At 46.0% G+C, this 19,577-nt stretch overlaps 1 protein-coding gene across 2 annotated transcripts in view; it reads right to left on the bottom strand.

The window, feature by feature from the left end:
• Positions 1-19,577, bottom strand: part of LOC137657163 (protein Dr1-like) — a 47,408-nt gene that overhangs the window by 12,914 nt on the left and 14,917 nt on the right. For both annotated transcript variants that reach the window (XM_068391519.1, XM_068391512.1), the window contains exons 2-3: positions 14,150-14,374; positions 1,579-1,742 (exon numbers count right to left, since the gene is read on the bottom strand). In XM_068391519.1, coding sequence (XP_068247620.1) covers positions 1,579-1,742; positions 14,150-14,372 — 387 coding nt within the window. In that variant the 5' untranslated portion in view covers positions 14,373-14,374. The remainder of the gene's footprint in view (positions 1-1,578; positions 1,743-14,149; positions 14,375-19,577) is intronic.

Raw genomic sequence — 19,577 nt, 5'->3', positions numbered from 1 at the left:
CCAAAAGAGGAAAAACTTCCCTCGGAAGGAAAGTTATCCGCCCAAGGAGGCAAGCCTCCTGAGTGTTCTAAAATGAACTGGAGAGCTGTCCGTCGTCACGGGAGTACTACCAGTAGAAGGAGACACGCCCCTGACGAAAATACAAGGGGGGAGGCAGCAACAGCCGAATCCCCAGGACTCAACCAGACAGCTCACACCGTTGCTATATTACAGAAACGAACTAGATCGGTAACTGTAAAAAAATAAAACAAATAATATTAGTACACATTCATTCCCCCGGGAAGGCTCCGAAGAGGAATCCCGAGGGAAAGGAACAAGAATTACAGTACACAACAGGCACGTGCCCTCACAACCACTTACACTCGCGGAAGGAGAGCTGTAACCAAAACAGAATTATAACAATTATAATTATGTAACTATGTAATTATGTAATTTAAAAATGAATGAACACTAAAGAAAGAACGAAAACCCCGAAAGGAATCGTTCTACAAGCTGAAAAACAAAAAAAAACAACTACAATTAGATTCATAACTAATTGAGACAAATGTACGGCGTAGCAACCCCCCACACGGAAAGGAAGCTAGGCTACAAGGCCGTAGTAACACGTAGTAAAAGGGTGAACGACCTCAAGAGAGAGAGAGAGAGAGAGAAAGACTTAAGTCAAACTCGATCGCCACCCCTAAAAATACGCCGTGGTGGCCTAACTGCCGAGGCCTCCACGTAGATATCGTACACTACACACACAAATCTGAAAAGGAAACTTACTCATTTCTATACTCAAATATATATACAAACATGAAAACATGTTTACATATATATTGAGTAAATGAAAAGTAAGCGATTAAGTAGAGACAAAACAAACAATGGCTGCCAAGCGAGGACCAAGACAGAGACGTCTGTCACAGTCCGAGCCAAAAGTGAAAGTGAGTATTCACCTGTGTGTGAGGGGGAGGAGGGGTAGCTAGCTACCACTCCCCTACCCCCCTGCTAACTAGCGCGGGGGTAATACACCCTCGTTAAATTCTAATGGCTCGCCATTTCAGCTACGCTAAAAGTAATACCCTTTGTAAATAGCGTGGTTTGTATTTCGGTTACGGAAAAAATACATATTAAATAAATAGGTAAATATGGTGTCACTACTTCGCGGATTTTCACCTATCGCGGTCGGGTCTGGAACCTATCTACCGCGATAAACGAGGGTTCACTGTACTGTCCTATATCTGCAATCCCAAAAGAATTACAAGCTAATGAAATTATCAAGTAATCTAATAAGACCACTGTATCAAATTTCTCAATTTCAATATTGCAGGTCAAAGCTAATGAATAGGATACAAAATTTTATGAAAAACTAAATCACTTTCTTAAACAAAGAAAAGCAAAGAGCAATATTGGTAAAAATATCCAATTGGAAAACCATTTATAAAAAATAAATCAAACACAAATGAGTGGATAATCACAATTTAAAAATTAGATCATTATCTAAATTCATTGCCAAAGCCTATATTTGGAAGAGCATTATATCACACACTGGCAAAGCTTCTAACCAATTTAAGAAAATAATTGAATTTTTTATCTTGCCTTTGCAAAAAGTTCCTGTTGTTGTCTAAGAAGTTCCTCCTCTGGTATACCAAGATTTTCTAGCCTTGTGCTTTTTCTCCTCTTCTTGGCAGCCATTGCTTTACAGTCTTTAAGTACAGCTTCTGCATCAGCTCGATAATCACCAAAGCCTAGCTTATCCAGAGCTGCAAAAAAAAATCATATTAGATAAAACAGAGATATAAAAGTAAAATCTATTGTCTCTATACTTATTTTTGAATAACAAGAGTTTTTAAAATTAAAATTTATTTACTTTTACACAAACTTCAATGTGTTATAAGATTTGAAAGCAAGGCTTGTGAACTTGTAAGACTGGCCCTTCCATATCTCAATAACTCTTCTTCTTCCTCAACGTTATCCCTACATTAACGAATCGGTTGCCTGATGCACCTTCTCCAATGCCTTCCACCAAACCTCTTCTCTCTATAACATCCATCACCTTATCTTGTCATCTAATTCTCTACCTCCCTTTTGATCTTCTCCCCTTTACAGGTTCCTCACAAGCCCTCCTCACTCCCTCCCCACCATCCATCCTTAACATATGAACACCATCTCATTCGTAACACACTTATCATTTCATTAGTCTTCACTACACCTGCCATTCTTCTTATTTCACTATCTTCCAATCTTTCAAACTGTGATACTCCCATAATCCCCCTTAGCATTCTCATCTCTGTTCTCTCAAGCTTTGCTTCCACTTTTCGTTTTAAAGCCCAAGTTTTTTATCCATACATTAACACTGGTCTTATTACTGTGCAATAGATCTTGACTTTTACCTTGACTGGCCTTTTCTTATCACATACCACTCCTGCTACCTCCCTCTACTTTCCCTATGTTTTCATCCTATTCTCAACTTCAGCCTGACATCCTCCCTCCTGATATAGCAGATCCAAAGTATCTAAATTGTTCTACCTGTTTTGTATCTGCTCATCTACTTTTATGTATGGCTACCCTATCCCTACCTTCCTTACTGCTAACTACTACTACATGATATCCTATCCCTACCTTCCTTACTGCTAACTACTACTACTACATGATATCCTATCCCTACCTTCCTTACTCCTAACTACTACTACATGATATCCTATCCCTACCTTCTTTACTGCTAACTACTACTACATGATATACTACTAAGTGCTGCTATTTGTGGCCACTATATCTGAAATTCTCACTACTGTTTTGTCCCCACTAAATATGGACCAGGCAGGATTAAATGAATTTTGGGTGAGTGTACATTCCCTAACATGACAAAATTGGAAGTAACTTGTATTTTTCCTAACAATACAAACCTGTAGCTATTTGCAGATGTATTACTTTTCGCGAAGCTGAAAGGATGAGCCATTAGAAATTAGCGAGGTTTAACCACCCATACCGCTAGTTAGCTACCCCTCTCACTCACACACCTGTGATTGTACTTCACTTTGCTTGGAGGTAGGACTTCAAGGGGGACTGGATTGGCAGGCAAATCTGTATAAATAGCTATAGGTTTGTATCGTCAAGAAAAATACAAATTACTTCTAAATTTGTCATTTGTTCTGTAACTGGAATAAAAACCTACACTATTTATAGGAGTTGACTCACCCATTAAGAGGGCAGATGTCCTTGCCAGTCTAGCTTTTTGGCTTAACCCAGGGATTCCTCTTCCTGTGTGTTAGCACAAAAAGAGGAAACTCTACACCTCGATAAACCTTGCTATGCATGGTCTGCAGATTACACAAGCTGTGTGTTGAGATACTAGTAATTTGACTGTCACGGTAAGAGTTCTTCCGAGACCTAAGAATCTTCTGAGGTCACCAAGACATTCCCAATACCACCTCACAAAGGTATGGGGATGCAATAGTAGTAACACAATACTAAGTTACACAAGAGAACAATGGTTTACCTGCAGTGATTGAGGTCACCTGTGCAGAGGACCCTGGATGCTGATTTCCCAAGATGAAGAAAAGAAAAGAGCCAGTCATTCCTTTTCATTCACTCAGACTAAAACCAGATAACTATTGCCCTCAACCTCCTGCTGCTTGTCCATTAAGGAGCTTGAGGTATTAAACCAGCTGTTGTGCAGCCATCACAGGACCAATAGCAAACGCATCGAGTCTCCTATGGGTTACGTCTTGCAGGTAGTGGGCGGTGAAGGTCGTTTGTTGTTTACATATGCCCACTTGTAGAACCTGAGCCACAGAGTTGTTCCGTTTGAAGGCCAGGGATTTAGCAATTGCTGAAGAAAAGTGATGGCGATCTGTTGCCTGGCGTAATGGTTCGTAGGGAAGACCCTTCAGGGACCGAAGAACCCAAACCACATTCCAAGGAGGAGGTCTCACTTATGACTGAGGACAACTAAGTTCATAACTCCAGATGAGGGGGGGAAGTTCCAGCGAAGAAGAAACGTCTAATTCTTTCAATCTAAAGGCAAGACTCAAGGCTGAGCGACAGCCTTTTACTGTCAAAACTGAAAGGAGCATTTCCTCCCGCAGATACATGAAGAACTCCGCTATTACTCAAATAGTGGCATCAAGTGGAGAGGTACACCTTCCCCGACACCAACCACAGAAGACATTCCACTTCGCCTGGTAGACTGAGGCTGACGATCTTCGCAGATGTCCAGACATCCTTTTCGCAACTTGTTGCGAAAATCTTTTCTGAGTGAGGAGATGCTGGATAGTCTCCAGATGTGAAGTTGTAGCGAAGCTACGGCTTTGTGGTAGATGTTGACATGTGGTTGTCTGAGTAGATCGTGTCGTGGAGGAAGTTCTCTTTGAAGCTACGGCTTTATGGTAGATGTTGACATGTGGTTGTCTGAGTAGATCGTGTCGTGGAGGAAGTTCTCTTTGAAGCTCCGACAGGAGTTGCAGAAGGTCTGGGAACCATTCTGCGTGATGCCATAGTGGAGCTATAAGGGTCATTGAAAGATTGACCAATGTTCTGGTCTTGTTGAGTTACTCTTCTCATCAGACAGAACGGGGGAAAGGGATAAACTTCGATGTTGTCCCACCATTGTTGGAATGCATCTTGCCAGAGAGCCTTCGGGTCTGGGACTGGAGAGCAGTACAACGGGAGCCTGTAATTCTGGGTCGTTGCGTAGAGATCCTCCGTCGGGAAACACAACAAAGTCAGGAGTTTGTTGGCAACTAGATGATCCAAAGACCAGTCAGAACCTGCTATCTGAGTCACTCTGCTCAGGTTGTCAGCGAGCACATTCCTTTTGCCGGGAATTAAACGAGCTAATAGGGATACCAAATGGACTTCCGCCCATCTCAATATTTCTACTACAAGATGGGATAGGGGTTTCGAAAAAGTACCGCCTTGCTTGTTGATGTAAGCTACTACTGTGGTGTTGTCGCTCATCACCACGACCATGTGGCTTGCCAGGAACTGATGAAACTGTTGAAGGGCCAGTAAAACAGCCTTTATCTCCAAGAGATTTATGTGTTGGTACTTTTCAAACTCTAACCAAAGGCCTGAGGTCGTGTGGTGCAGCATGTGGGGGTCCCACCCTTCTTTTGATGCATCTGAGAAGAACATCAAGTCTGGGGGAGGACGAGAAGGTCGATAACTTTTAGCAGATCTCGTCTGTCACCCTCCATTCGAGGTCTCTACGTTCTTCTGGTTTTGTAAAGTTAATTGTTTACGTTTTCTGCCACTTGTAAGTGTTTTCCGCCGTTTTCATCCTCCTCTACTGCCCCGCACTTTGCTCTCGGACATCACCTCACTCCAAAGGTAAGGTTCCACATTTCTGTTACTATATTTTTACTGTTTGCTCTAATTAAACACTTCTTTTACAGATTATCAATGTTAATTTATTATTAAATGATCAAAATACAGTACTTTTCATATATTTAGTACTGTTTTTATAAACATTTAATGTGGTTTTTCTATTGTCTGGAACGAATTAGGCTATTTACGTGTAAAAGGCGACTCGCAACACGAAAAAATCCCTTTACAAAAGCCCTTATGGAACCAATTAATTTTGTGTTGAGAGGCATTACTGTACTGCCATCTTACAAGACTTCCTCTATGAGGGAGGATTGGACAGAGTCTGGCAAAGACTCTTTCCTGCAAGAAACCTCTGGTTGAGGTGGCGAGTGAGGAGCAGGAGAACGAGAAGAAGCGGAACCAGTGGCAATTGACATCATCCTAGATGACCTGACAGACGTCAGCTTGCCCCTGGAAGATGAAACCTCGTTGGGGACTCCTCTCTTCCTCTTCAGGGGAGATGGAACCTTGGATCTTCGCCTTGGATCAGCTGACGATGAAAACTCCTCTAGAGGAATCTCGGAAATTTGGGATACCTGACTCAGAAACCTGGGTAACCGGCCTAACAAAGGCTCTGAACCACAGCTGCTGACTGATGAAGGCGCTGTCGTAGAGTTCCCTCGAAGGGAACAATGAAGAGGGACCCCACAAAGGAGTCTTGACGTCTGAAAAAGAAGTTTTTGAAGAAGGTCACTGTGCTGTAGGCTTCTTCCTAGTAGCCGAAATTTAGGGAATTTTAAATCCCTGAAGATTGCCCTTTTCCACCTTCTCTGGCGATCAAGCTGTTATGCATTTGCAGGGAGGGGATTGGGGAAATGGCAAACGCTGAGGAGGAGGCTTGCTTTTCCTAAGAGAGACCCGAAACTCGAGGTGGCGAAGACCCGAAAAGCTGCTTACCTCGTGATTGGTGCTCTGACGAATGTTGATGAAAAAGAGCCGATACTAGTTGATGTTCCATGGTAGGGCGCTCGCGCATCTACCTGATGAGCACATATCTGCCGTTTGTTAAATGCTTTCTTAAGAGAGAGAGAACTGGTAACCAGCGAGCAAACCCTGAATGGCAATGCTTGCTCTCCTATGGAGGATAGTGACGAGTCGTTGGCGAATGATGAGGGCCGGTGGGCAACCGAAGAATGCTGACGGATTGGCACAAGGCCAGCAGCTGGAACTCGACGGGAGGATGATCGGTGATTCGACGATCGGCGAGTTGGCGTGACGGTGATTGGCAAGCTGGTGAATGGTGTTTTGGTGAGCAGTGAGCTGGAGATCCCTGCGCTGGAAAAGGGCGACCTGATGAACAGTGCTTTGTCGAACAGCGAGTTGCTGGTTGACAAGCAGATGATCGATTTGTCGGCAATCGGCAAGCAGGAGCTTGGTGAGCAGGAGATCGGCGAGTTGGTGATCAGCGAACAGGAGATCATTGAGCAGGAAATCGGCAAACAGCCGATCAAAGACCTGGAGAAGGGATGTGACCTTTAGAAGGACGAACATCCGCAGAAGAGGATCGCGAATGGGTCCTAGACACCAAGTCACAAACCAGGGTTCGTTGACGAACAAGAGACGAGGCGATGAGGATCGCTGAATGCCGTAGGGCAGGCGAACAATGACATCGCGAGTCTTGAGAAATGGGAGAAGGCAAGAAACCAGGAGAACCATGACAAGGAGGATTCTCCGAAGAGGAGTGCTGCGATGACAAAGCAGAATAGCCAAAAAGATGTCTCTTCATCAAAGGTGAAAGAGTACGTCTGACCAAGAGAAGAGGGCGAGCTCTGTGAGGGTGATGACCACGATGATGGGCCCCAGCAGGGGCGGAATCAGCAAGTTGATTAGCAGCAGGCCTCCGAAGAGGAGTCTATAAGAGTGGCCTCTCTTGCGGACGAGAGAGGTGGTCGCTCGCAGGATAGACATCCCTTGAACTTTGCTCCGCCCCCAAAGGATAGTCGGCGAAGGGGGAAGCACAGTCCTTGGCAGCGGCAGGAGGAGCAGAGGAAGAGGCGGGAACAGAGTCCGCTGGCAGGGCAGCAGATGAATCCTCGGACACCACCAGGTCGACAAAGGCCAAAGGAACCACCTCCGAAGTAGACAAACACTGCAACTCCGCACCTCGCTGAAGCAACTGTAGCAACGGGAGGATGATCGGTGATTCGACGATCGGCGAGTTGGCGTGACGGTGATTGGCAAGCTGGTGAATGGTGTTTTGGTGAGCAGTGAGCTGGAGATCCCTGCGCTGGAAAAGGGCGACCTGATGAACAGTGCTTTGTCGAACAGCGAGTTGCTGGTTGACAAGCAGATGATCGATGTGTCGGCAATTGGCAAGCAGGAGATCGGCGAGTTGGTGATCAGCGAACAGGAGATCATTGAGCAGGAAATCGGCAAACAGCCGATCAAAGACCTGGAGAAGGGATGTGACCTTTAGAAGGACGAACATCCGCAGGAGAGGACCGCGAATGGGTCCTAGACACCGAGTCACAAACTAGGATTCGTTGACGAACAGGAGACGAGGCGATGAGGATCGCTGAATGCCGTAGGGCAGGCGAACAATGACATCGCGAGTCTTGAGAAACGGGAGAAGGCAAGAAACCAGGAGAACCATGACAAGGAGGATCCTCCGAAGAGGAGTGCTGTGATGACAAAGCAGAATAGCCAAAAAGATGTCTCTTCATCAAAGGTGAAAGAGTACGTCTGACCAAGAGAAGAGGGCGAGCTCTGTGAGGGTGATGACCACGATGATGGGCCCCAGCAGGGGCGGAATCAGCAAGTTGATTGGCAGCAGGCCTCCGAAGAGGAGTCTATAAGAGTGGCCTCTCTTGCGGACGAGAGAGGTGGTCGCTCGCAGGATAGACATCCCTTGAACTTTGCTCCGCCCCCAAAGGATAGTCGGCGAAGGGGGAAGCACAGTCCTTGGCAGCGGCAGGAGGAGCAGAGGAAGAGGCGGGAACAGAGTCCGCTGGCAGGGCAGCAGATGAATCCTCGGACACCACCAGGTCGACAAAGGCCAAAGGAACCACCTCCGAAGTAGACAAACTGCAACTCCGCACCTCGCTGAAGCAACTGTAGCAACGGGAGGATGATCGGTGATTCGACGATCGGCGAGTTGGCGTGACGGTGATTGGCAAGCTGGTGAATGGTGTTTTGGTGAGCAGTGAGCTGGAGATCCCTGCGCTGGAAAAGGGCGACCTGATGAACAGTGCTTTGTCGAACAGCGAGTTGCTGGTTGACAAGCAGATGATCGATGTGTCGGCAATTGGCAAGCAGGAGATCGGCGAGTTGGTGATCAGCGAACAGGAGATCATTGAGCAGGAAATCGGCAAACAGCCGATCAAAGACCTGGAGAAGGGATGTGACCTTTAGAAGGACGAACATCCGCAGGAGAGGACCGCGAATGGGTCCTAGACAGCGAGTCACAAACTAGGATTCGTTGACGAACAGGAGACGAGGCGATGAGGATCGCTGAATGCCGTAGGGCAGGCGAACAATGACATCGCGAGTCTTGAGAAATGGGAGAAGGCAAGAAACCAGGAGAACCATGACAAGGAGGATCCTCCGAAGAGGAGTGCTGTGATGACAAAGCAGAATAGCCAAAAAGATGTCTCTTCATCAAAGGTGAAAGAGTACGTCTGACCAAGAGAAGAGGGCGAGCTCTGTGAGGGTGATGACCACGATGATGGGCCCCAACAGGGGCGGAATCAGCAAGTTGATTGGCAGCAGGCCTCCGAAGAGGAGTCTATAAGAGTGGCCTCTCTTGCGGAGAGAGAGGTGGTCGCTTGCAGGATAGACATCCCTTGAACTTTGCTCCGCCCCCAAAGGATAGTCGGCGAAGGGGGAAGCACAGTCCTTGGCAGCGGCAGGAGGAGCAGAGGAAGAGGCGGGAACAGAGTCCGCTGGCAGGGCAGCAGATGAATCCTCGGACACCACCAGGTCGACAAAGGCCAAAGGAACCACCTCCGAAGTAGACAAACACTGCAACTCCGCACCTCGCTGAAGCAACTGTAGCAACGGGAGGATGATCGGTGATTCGACGATCGGCGAGTTGGCGTGACGGTGATTGGCAAGCTGGTGAATGGTGTTTTGGTGAGCAGTGAGCTGGAGATCCCTGCGCTGGAAAAGGGCGACCTGATGAACAGTGCTTTGTCGAACAGCGAGTTGCTGGTTGACAAGCAGATGATCGATGTGTCGGCAATTGGCAAGCAGGAGCTTGGTGAGCAGGAGATCGGCGAGTTGGTGATCAGCGAACAGGAGATCATTGAGCAGGAAATCGGCAAACAGCCGATCAAAGACCTGGAGAAGGGATGTGACCTTTAGAAGGACGAACATCCGCAGGAGAGGACCGCGAATGGGTCCTAGACAGCGAGTCACAAACTAGGATTCGTTGACGAACAGGAGACGAGGCAATGAGGATCGCTGAATGCCGTAGGGCAGGCGAACAATGACATCGCGAGTCTTGAGAAACGGGAGAAGGCAAGAAACCAGGAGAACCATGACAAGGAGGATCCTCCGAAGAGGAGTGCTGTGATGACAAAGCAGAATAGCCAAAAAGATGTCTCTTCACCAAAGGTGAAAGAGTACGTCTGACCAAGAGAAGAGGGCGAGCTCTGTGAGGGTGATGACCACGATGATGGGCCCCAGCAGGGGTGGAATCAGCAAGTTGATTGGCAGCAGGCCTCCGAAGAGGAGTCTATAAGAGTGGCCTCTCTTGCGGACGAGAGAGGTGGTCGCTCGCAGGATAGACATCCCTTGAACTTTGCTCCGCCCCCAAAGGATAGTCGGCGAAGGGGGAAGCACAGTCCTTGGCAGCGGCAGGAGGAGCAGAGGAAGAGGCGGGAACAGAGTCCGCTGGCAGGGCAGCAGATGAATCCTCGGACACCACCAGGTCGACAAAGGCCAAAGGAACCACCTCCGAAGTAGACAAACACTGCAACTCCGCACCTCGCTGAAGCAACTGTAGCAACGGGAGGATGATCGGTGATTCGACGATCGGCGAGTTGGCATGACGGTGATTGGCAAGCTGGTGAATGGTGTTTTGGTGAGCAGTGAGCTGGAGATCCCTGCGCTGGAAAAGGGCGACCTGATGAACAGTGCTTTGTCGAACAGCGAGTTGCTGGTTGACAAGCAGATGATCGATGTGTCGGCAATCGGCAAGCAGGAGCTTGGTGAGCAGGAGATCGGCGAGTTGGTGATCAGCGAACAGGAGATCATTGAGCAGGAAATCGGCAAACAGCCGATCAAAGACCTGGAGAAGGGATGTGACCTTTAGAAGGACGAACATTCTCAGGAGAGGACCGCGAATGGGTCCTAGACAGCGAGTCACAAACTAGGATTCGTTGACGAACAAGAGACGAGGCGATGAGGATCGCTGAATGCCGTAGGGCAGACAAACAATGACATCGCGAGTCTTGAGAAACGGGAGAAGGCAAGAAACCAGGAGAACCATGACAAGGAGGATCCTCCGAAGAGGAGTGCTGCGATGACAAAGCAGAATAGCCAAAAAGATGTCTCTTCACCAAAGGTGAATGAGTACGTCTGACCAAGAGAAGAGGGCGAGCTCTGTGAGGGTGATGACCACGATGATGGGCCCAGCAGGGGCGGAATCAGCAAGTTGATTGGCAGCAGGCCTCCGAAGAGGAGTCTATAAGAGTGGTCTCTCTTATGGACGAGAGAGGTGGTCACTCGCAGGATAGACATCCTTTGAACTTTGCTCCGCCCCGAAGGATAGTCGGCGAAGGGGGAAGCACAGTCCTTGGCAGCGGCAGGAGGAGCAGAGGAAGAGGCGGGAACAGAGTCCGCTGGCAGGGCAGCAGATGAATCCTCGGACACCACCAGGTCGACAAAGGCCAAAGGAACCACCTCCGAAGTAGACAAACACTGCAACTCCGCACCTCGCTGAAGTAACTGTAGCAACGCTTCCTTGGAAGGCAGACCGAGCAGTCCTTGGGTTGGCCACACCCACAAAAAGGGAGACAGAGACAACGATTCCCTCAGAGGAAGAGGCAGGGGTGCTTCGGTAGGGGAAACGACACCATCTCTCGAGGACCGAGGTTGTCCAGGGGTTAAAAGGCCTGCACTACTACTCGACGGTTCCCCGGAGGAAACAGTTCGAGCAGAAGCTTTGGAGGAAGGTTGGGAAGCGGAAGAGGAAGTTTTAGGCTTCTTCTGCTTCGAAGAAACCTTTGAAGGAGAAGAATCCCATTTAGACTTCTTCTTCCGCTGTCGCCCAAACCTTTCTCACTGGGAGGCAGACCACTTCTAACAATCATTAGGCTTATTACTCTCATCACACCGCTGCCCCCTAAAAGCCAGACACAAACAGTAGGGATCAGTATCCTCAGTGGACATGAAGGTACTGCAAGAGCAGCCCTCAGGACCAAGGCAGGTACGCATGGCCGGCAGGAAGGTGCAAACACACAAAACTGGAAGAAAAAGCAAAAATAAAATATTAATGGCAGTCCAAAAGGTGAGGAGGAGGAGCGGTAACAACCGTTCTCCATCCGAGCCAAAAGCAAAGTGAAGTACAATCACAGGTGTGTGAGTAGCGACTAACCCCAACCCCCCGGCTAACTAGCGGTATGGGTGGTAAATCCTCGCTTATTTAGAATGGCTCATCCTTTCAGCTTCACCAAAAGTAATACCCCTATAAATAGTGTAGGTTTGTATTACAGCTACGGAACAAATTTATTTTGCTTTGTCACTGAAACTGACTCAATATCCACAATACAACTATAAATTAAAAGATTTCCGTTTTCTTCCCTTCAAAGTGGCATCTGGTGATTAATGGCAACTTAATTTTGTCTATGTGTACTGTACTATCGTGTTGTACTCAACATAACAGCTTTTTTGTTTTTTTACCCCAGTTAGAAATTCCTCCAAAGAGTTTCCTAAAAAGAATTTAGAAACCATAGAATATCTATTTTACAAGTGTTCACCCGAAATGCATTTTTCCCCTAGTCCAGTTTCTCGAGATAAGTAGCCAAGAACTCAAGTAGAAAATTATTAAGTACAATTCTTAACTAAACACAGAGTCCAATACTAAATAATGTTCAATTCTTTGCTACAGCCCCACTCATAACGGTAATAAAAACCTAAGTGTAAGAAATTACCACACTAAAGCAAACCTGTGATGAACTAGAGGCCTAGCTTGTAAGTAAAGGCAAACACACTGTTATCCAGAGTGAAGACAAGATGCAACCTACCAAGTGAGCTGATACCACCAATAACAAAAGATTTTATAATGTATTGTAGTGTCTACAATATGAAATGGCATTTCCAAAATTGACAGATGTTGCTTATAAAAGGGATTTTGACGAAGGTAAAATCTATTTCTGGGCGAGGAACCTGTGTCACCCAGTGAAATGCTCCTCTAGCACCATTTCTAAGGCATAGTTATTGCTAAATATGCCAGAGACAAAAAGGATGCATGGAATGCCAGGAATAAACCCAGCTCGCTCACTCTATGAGTGTCGGTATAGTAAACTGGGGCGTGATAGAACCACGACCATAGGTCCCTCACCAGTTAGACCTCTCCCTCATCAACATCCCCAGGAACAACGAGGTACCGTCCTACACCCGTCTGCTGCCTCCTAATACGACTATCCTTCCCCACCCCTACACCTCCCCACTCCCTTAACTCATTTCTCCATAGCGCCAGCGTTGGTCAGACGTGTTTTGCTTTGCTCTGGGTTGTTTTGTGTTTTTGAAGATGTCCAACGTTTTAGAGATCCCTGCTCCCAAGTTGAGTATTATATTTGTCTGTTTGGGATTTCTAGGTAGCGACACTCATTTAATCTTTTACCGTGTTGGGTTTTCTAATTTTATCATCTTATCGCCGCTTGTTCAGGTTCCCTTTCGGGGGTTCGCCTACGGCCATTTTGGTGTCGCTTCCTCGTGATCTCTTTGTTTATCGGGCTTTCATTTAGCAAGAGGTGTGATATAAGTATCCAACTCCAACTACTAAATCCGGTCTTATGCCCCGTAATCTATGTTATAATAGTGACTAGAATAGCGGAAATGCAGATACAGAGAATCCAATATAATATTCATCTTTTTTTTAGCTAGACTTGTATTGTAAAGGTTATAAAAACATGAGAGTAAGAAATTTCCACACTAAACTAAACATATAGTGAACTATAAAGCAAGTTTGTAAGAGAATGAAAATGCACTACCTACCAACTGAGCTGAAATATCACCAGTAACAAATATTATAAAGCGACAACAATATGAAACGTAATCTCTCATAATAAACTATATTGTCTAAACGCACTTACTTTAGAGAGAGGTGGGGCATAAGAATCTAGTTACCCAAATCAACCTCAGCAGTAATACAGTACATGGGTTAAGCTTGAGAAGGTATACATTAAATTAGGAAATCAAGACTCAAGCAAAAGGAATTCAACTCTGTATGGCACAGTAAACATTCAGAAGCCTTACTAAAGGAACACTAAATACAATACTGTACTGTACTTCACATGAAAGTTTATCAATATAGGTACAATACTTATTAATGTAGATACAGTATCTGGTTTTTCTAAGATGATAATCAGTTGTAAGTACTTTTCTCCTTTCACTACATGTGCAGTACAGGAAACGTATGAGTCTCTTTATAGGGCGAAAATCTGATCTACGTCGAATATCGCCTTACGTAGGGTCTCTTGGAACCATCTAACAACATAGGTCAGGATATCACAGTACAGTACTACTGTATATTCCAACTATCTTCACTATAGAAAATCACTCTACTATACAAGAACTTTTGAAGCTTAATACTTGAACCTTTCAAAGAATAAAATCCCTCTGGTGATGATAAACCTACCAAGAAGAATGTGCTCTGCATTAATGGTTTTCTTCTGTTGTTGATTGCAAATATCATTGGCTTCGGAAGACAGCAAGTGGATGAATTCTGTACAGCAGTTCAGGACTAATTCTCGTGCTTCATTGGCCACTCTGACACTTGGTAAGATCTCTTTAATCATTTTATTCACAGCTGCTCTTGGGATAGTAAGTTCATCATCAGGCTGATCTCCTGGGACACTCATGGCTGGAAATGGATATAAAACTGTAAACCATTTTCTTTTATTGAGTGAAAACCATTAGAATCTAAATGATGTTACAATACAATATACAATAATTGAAGAGGCAATGAAAAATAGTTATTCAGAAAATTAATAAAAATGACAAAGCTGCAATATCAATCACTTGAATTAACAACATTTGATGCTCTTTTATACATAATGTACAGTACCTTGAAATATTTATCAAACTTTTTTTTACAGCTTTCTTAAATGTCTAAGCCAACAAAAAATTTAAATACTGTATTGGACATTTTGCAATAAAAACCAAGACAATTTTATCAAACTGACAATAGTGCAAAAACTGAATACAGTATCTTCATACAGAGTACTGTATACAATTATTGTACTGTAGATACAATATTGGGCACTATAACTTAAGAATCACTAATTCTAAATGTTATTTGTATTTTTTCTAACTAAACAAACCGGAGTCCATTAATAGGAGATTGACTCTATCACAGCTGGAACTTGGACAGTAATTACAGGTTGGTGGCGGGGAAGCTCCAACCCCTGCTGGTATATTACCATAGACAAGATGCTCACCATCCTGTATAGGATCTGGGCAAACCCCACCCCTACTTGAGCAGCTACCACAAGACCAAGCACAAAGGCATCAATGGGCTTGTGGGTACTCCTCTAGGATAAAGACTGTGTAGATGGTCTGGTGGATACCTAGCCCAACTTTTAACTCTAGCCAACTGCAAGATTCCTCTTGAAGATAAGGGTGGAGACTAGAACCTGACTTTGAAAGTTCCGATCCTAGCTAGAACCTAGACTCTCCCAGCAGTCTAGGTATATGCATTACATGTCAACTCTCAAAGTCAAAAAGATGACAAATTTGGAGATAATTTAATATGTTATTTTTATTAATAAAATAAATTTTTGAATATACTTACCCGGTGATCATATAAGCTGTCAGCTCTGCTGCCCGACAGAAAAACCTAAGGACAAAATACGCCAGCGATCGCTATACAGGCGGGGGTGTACATCAACAGCGCCATCTGTCGAGCAGGTACTCAAGTACTCCATGTAAACACAGAACCAATTTTCTCCTCGGTCCACTGGGTCTCTATTGGGGAGGAAGGGAGGGTCCTTTAATATATGATCACCGGGTAAGTATACTGTATTCAAAAATTTATTTTATTAATAAAAATAACATTTTTCAATATTAAACTTAGCCGATGATCATATAAGCTGATTCACACCCAGGGGGGTGGGTAGAGACCAGCATTACATGTTTACATTATTAAGAGCTAAGTATTTTGTATTTCATTTTAGCAGTTATTCAAAATAACAAACATAAAATAAATAAGTACCTGGTAAGGAAGTCGACTTGAACAATTACTCTGCCTTTTTAAGTACGTCTTCCTTACTGAGCCTCGCGATCCTCATAGGATGCTGTGCGACTCCTAGGAGCTGAAGTATCAAGGGTTGCAACCCATACTAAAGGACCTCATCAAAACCTCTAATCTAGGCGCTTCTCAAGAAAAGAATTTGACCACCCGCCAAATCAACCAGGATGCGAAAGGCTTCTTAGCCTTCCGGACAACCCAAAAACAACAATAAAAAACATTTCAAGAGAAAGATTAAAAAAGGTTATGGAATTAGGGGAATGTAGTGGTTGAGCCCTCACCCACTACTGCACTCGCTGCTACGAATGGTCCCAGGGTGTAGCAGTTCTCGTAAAGAGACTGGACATCTTTAAGATAAAAAGACGCGAACACTGACTTGCTTCTCCAATAGGTTGCGTCCATTATACTCTGCAGAGATCTGTTTTGTTTGAAGGCCACTGAAGTTGCGACAGCTCTAACTTCATGTGTCCTTACCTTCAGCAAAGCATGGTCTTCCTCATTCAGATGGGAATGAGCTTCTCGTATCAACAGTCTAATATAATAGGAAACTGCATTCTTCGACATAGGTAAAGAAGGTTTCTTAATAGCACACCATAAAGCTTCTGACTGTCCTCGTAAAGGTTTAGTTCGTTTTAAATAGAACTTAAGAGCTCTAACAGGGCACAAGACTCTTTCTAGTTCATTTCCAACCAAATTAGAAAGGCTTGGAATATCGAACGATTTCGGCCAAGGACGAGAAGGTAGTTCGTTTTTGGCTAGAAAACCAAGCTGCAAAGAACATGTAGCCGTTTCAGATGAAAATCCGATGTTCCTGCTGAAGGCGTGTATCTCACTGACTCTTTTAGCTGTAGCTAAGCAGACGAGGAAAAGAGTCTTTAAAGTGAGATCTTTAAAGGAGGCTGATTGTAACGGCTCCAACCTTTCTGACATAAGGAATCTTAGTACCACGTCTAAATTCCAACCTGGTGTGGCCAAACGACGCTCCTTCGAGGTCTCAAAAGACTTAAGGAGGTCCTGTAGATCTTTGTTGTTGGAAAGATCTAAGCCTCTGTGACGGAAGACTGCTGCCAACATGCTTCTGTAACCCTTGATCGTGGGAGCTGAAAGAGATCTTTCCTTCCTCAGATATAAAAGGAAGTCAGCTATTTGAGTTACAGAGGTACTGGTTGAGGATACTGATACCGACTTGCACCAGCTTCGAAAGACTTCCCACTTCGACTGGTAGACTCTAAGAGTGGATGTCCTCCTTGCTCTAGCAATCGCCCTGGCTGCCTCCTTCGAAAAGCCTCTAGCTCTCGAGAGTCTTTCGATAGTCTGAAGGCAGTCAGACGAAGAGCGTGGAGGCTTGGGTGTACCTTCTTTACGTGTGGCTGACGTAGAAGGTCCACTCTTAGCGGAAGAGTTCTGGGAACGTCCACTAGCCATTGCAGTACCTCGGTGAACCATTCTCTCGCGGGCCAGAGGGGAGCAACCAACGTCAACCTTGTCCCTTCGTGAGAGGCGAACTTCTGCAGTACCTTGTTGACAATCTTGAACGGGGGGAATGCATAAAGGTCTAGATGGGACCAATCCAGTAGAAAGGCATCTATATGAACTGCTGCTGGGTCCGGGATTGGCGAGCAATAATTTGGGAGCCTCTTGGTCATTGAGGTTGCAAAGAGATCTATGGTAGGTTGGCCCCATGTGGCCCAAAGTCTCTTGCATACATTCTTGTGAAGGGTCCATTCTGTTGGGATGATTTGACCCTTCCGACTGAGGCGGTCCGCCATGACATTCATGTTGCCTTGAATGAACCTCGTTACTAGAGACAGGTTTAGATCTCTTGACCAGGTGAGGAGGTCCCTTGCGATCTCGTACAACTTCATAGAATGGGTCCCTCCTTGCTTGGAGATGTACGCCAAGGCCGTGGTGTTGTCGGAGTTCACCTCCACCACCTTGCCTAGAAGGAGGGACTTGAAGCTTTTCAAGGCCAGATGAACTGCCAGTAGCTCCTTGCAGTTGATATGTAACGCTCTTTGCTCCGAGTTCCAGGTGCCCGAGCATTCCCGACCGTCTAATGTCGCACCCCAGCCCGTGTCCGATGCGTCCGAGAAGAGAACGTGGTTGGGGGTATGAACAGTCAGGGGCAGACCCTCTCTGAGGTTGATGTTGTCCTTCCACCAGGTCAGTGATGACTTCATCTTCTCGGAAATAGGGATCGAGACCGCTTCTAGCGTCTTGTCCTTTCTCCAGTGAACAGCCAGGTGAAATTGAAGGGGACGGAGGTGCAGTCTCCCTAACGCAATGAACTGGTCCAGTGATGAAAGCGTCCCTATCAGACTCATCCACTGTCTGACTGAACATCGGTCCTTCATTAGCATGTTCTGGATGCATCCTTGGGCTTGACTTATTCTGGGGGCCGACGGAAAAGCCCGAAAAGCTTGACTGTGAATCTCCATCCCTAGGTACACTATAGTTTGGGATGGGACCAGTTGGGACTTTTCCATATTGACCAGGAGACCCAATTCCTTGGTCAGATCTAGAGTCCACTTTAGATTCTCCAGACAGCGACGACTGGACGAAGCTCTTAAAAGCCAGTCGTCCAAATAGAGGGAGGCTCTGATGTCTGCTAAATGCAGGAATTTGGCAATATTCCTCATCAGTTTCGTAAAGACAAGAGGCGCCGTGCTTAGGCCAAAGCACAGGGCTTGAAATTGGTAGACAACCTTCCCGTAAACGAACCTTAGAAAAGGTTGGGAATCTGGGTGGATGGGGACGTGAAAGTAAGCGTCCTTGAGGTCTAAAGAGACCATCCAGTCTTCCTTCCTGACCGCTGCTAGAACAGACTTTGTCGTCTCCATGGCGAACGTCTGCTTGGTGACAAAGACATTCAGAGCACTGACGTCTAGCACCGGTCTCCACCCTCCTGTCTTCTTTACCACTAAGAAGAGACGGTTGTAGAAGCCCGGGGATTGATGGTCCCGGACTTTGACTACCGCTCCCTTTTCTAGTAAGAGAGACACCTCTTGCTTCAAAGCTAGTCTCTTGTCCTCCTCTCTGTACCTGGGAGAGAGGTCGAAGGGAGTCGTTGCTAGAGGGGGCTTGCGCAAGAATGGGATCTTGTACCCCTTCTGAGCAACTTCACAGATTGTGCATCTGCGCCCCTGTTCTCCCAGGACTGCCAGTAATTCTTGAGTCTGGCTCCCACTGCTGTCTGAAGAAGGTGGCAGTCAGACTCTGCCTCTAAAGGACTTGGTACCTTTCTTCTTGCTCCCACGTTTCCCTTCGGCACGAGCACCTCCTCTGCTGGAGGCTCTGCCACGAAAGGGCGGAATAAATCTTGACGCTGGAGTATCCATCCTGGGTCTAGACACAGAAGGCAAAGGGGTGGCTTTGCGTGCAGATGACGCAACTAGGTCATGCGTGTCTTTTTGAATCAAGGAGGCAGCAATCTCTTTGATCAACTCCTCTGGGAAAAGGCACTTCGAGAGAGGAGCAAACATAAGCTCCGACCTCTGACATTGTGTTACTCCAGCTGACAAGAAGGAGCAAAGGTTTTCTCGTTTCTTGAGGACCCCGGAAACGAACGAAGCCGCAAGCTCACTGGAACCGTCCCGTATGGCCTTGTCCATGCAGGACATAATGAGCATGGAAGTTTCCTTGTCAGAAGGGGAGGTCTTCCTGCTCAACGCTCCCAAACACCAATCCAAAAAGTTAAACACTTCGAACGCTCTGAACACTCCTTTCATCAGATGATCTAAATCTGAAGGAGTCCAACAAATCTTGGAGCGTCTCATGGCCAGCCTGCGGGGAGAGTCTACTAGACTTGAGAAGTCGC

The sequence above is a fragment of the Palaemon carinicauda genome, chromosome 1 (genome assembly GCF_036898095.1).
Source record: "Palaemon carinicauda isolate YSFRI2023 chromosome 1, ASM3689809v2, whole genome shotgun sequence".
In the NCBI taxonomy this organism is placed as follows: domain Eukaryota; kingdom Metazoa; phylum Arthropoda; class Malacostraca; order Decapoda; family Palaemonidae; genus Palaemon; species Palaemon carinicauda.
Note: the sequence above shows the minus strand (reverse complement) of the source record. Positions and strands in the feature narration are given on the sequence as shown.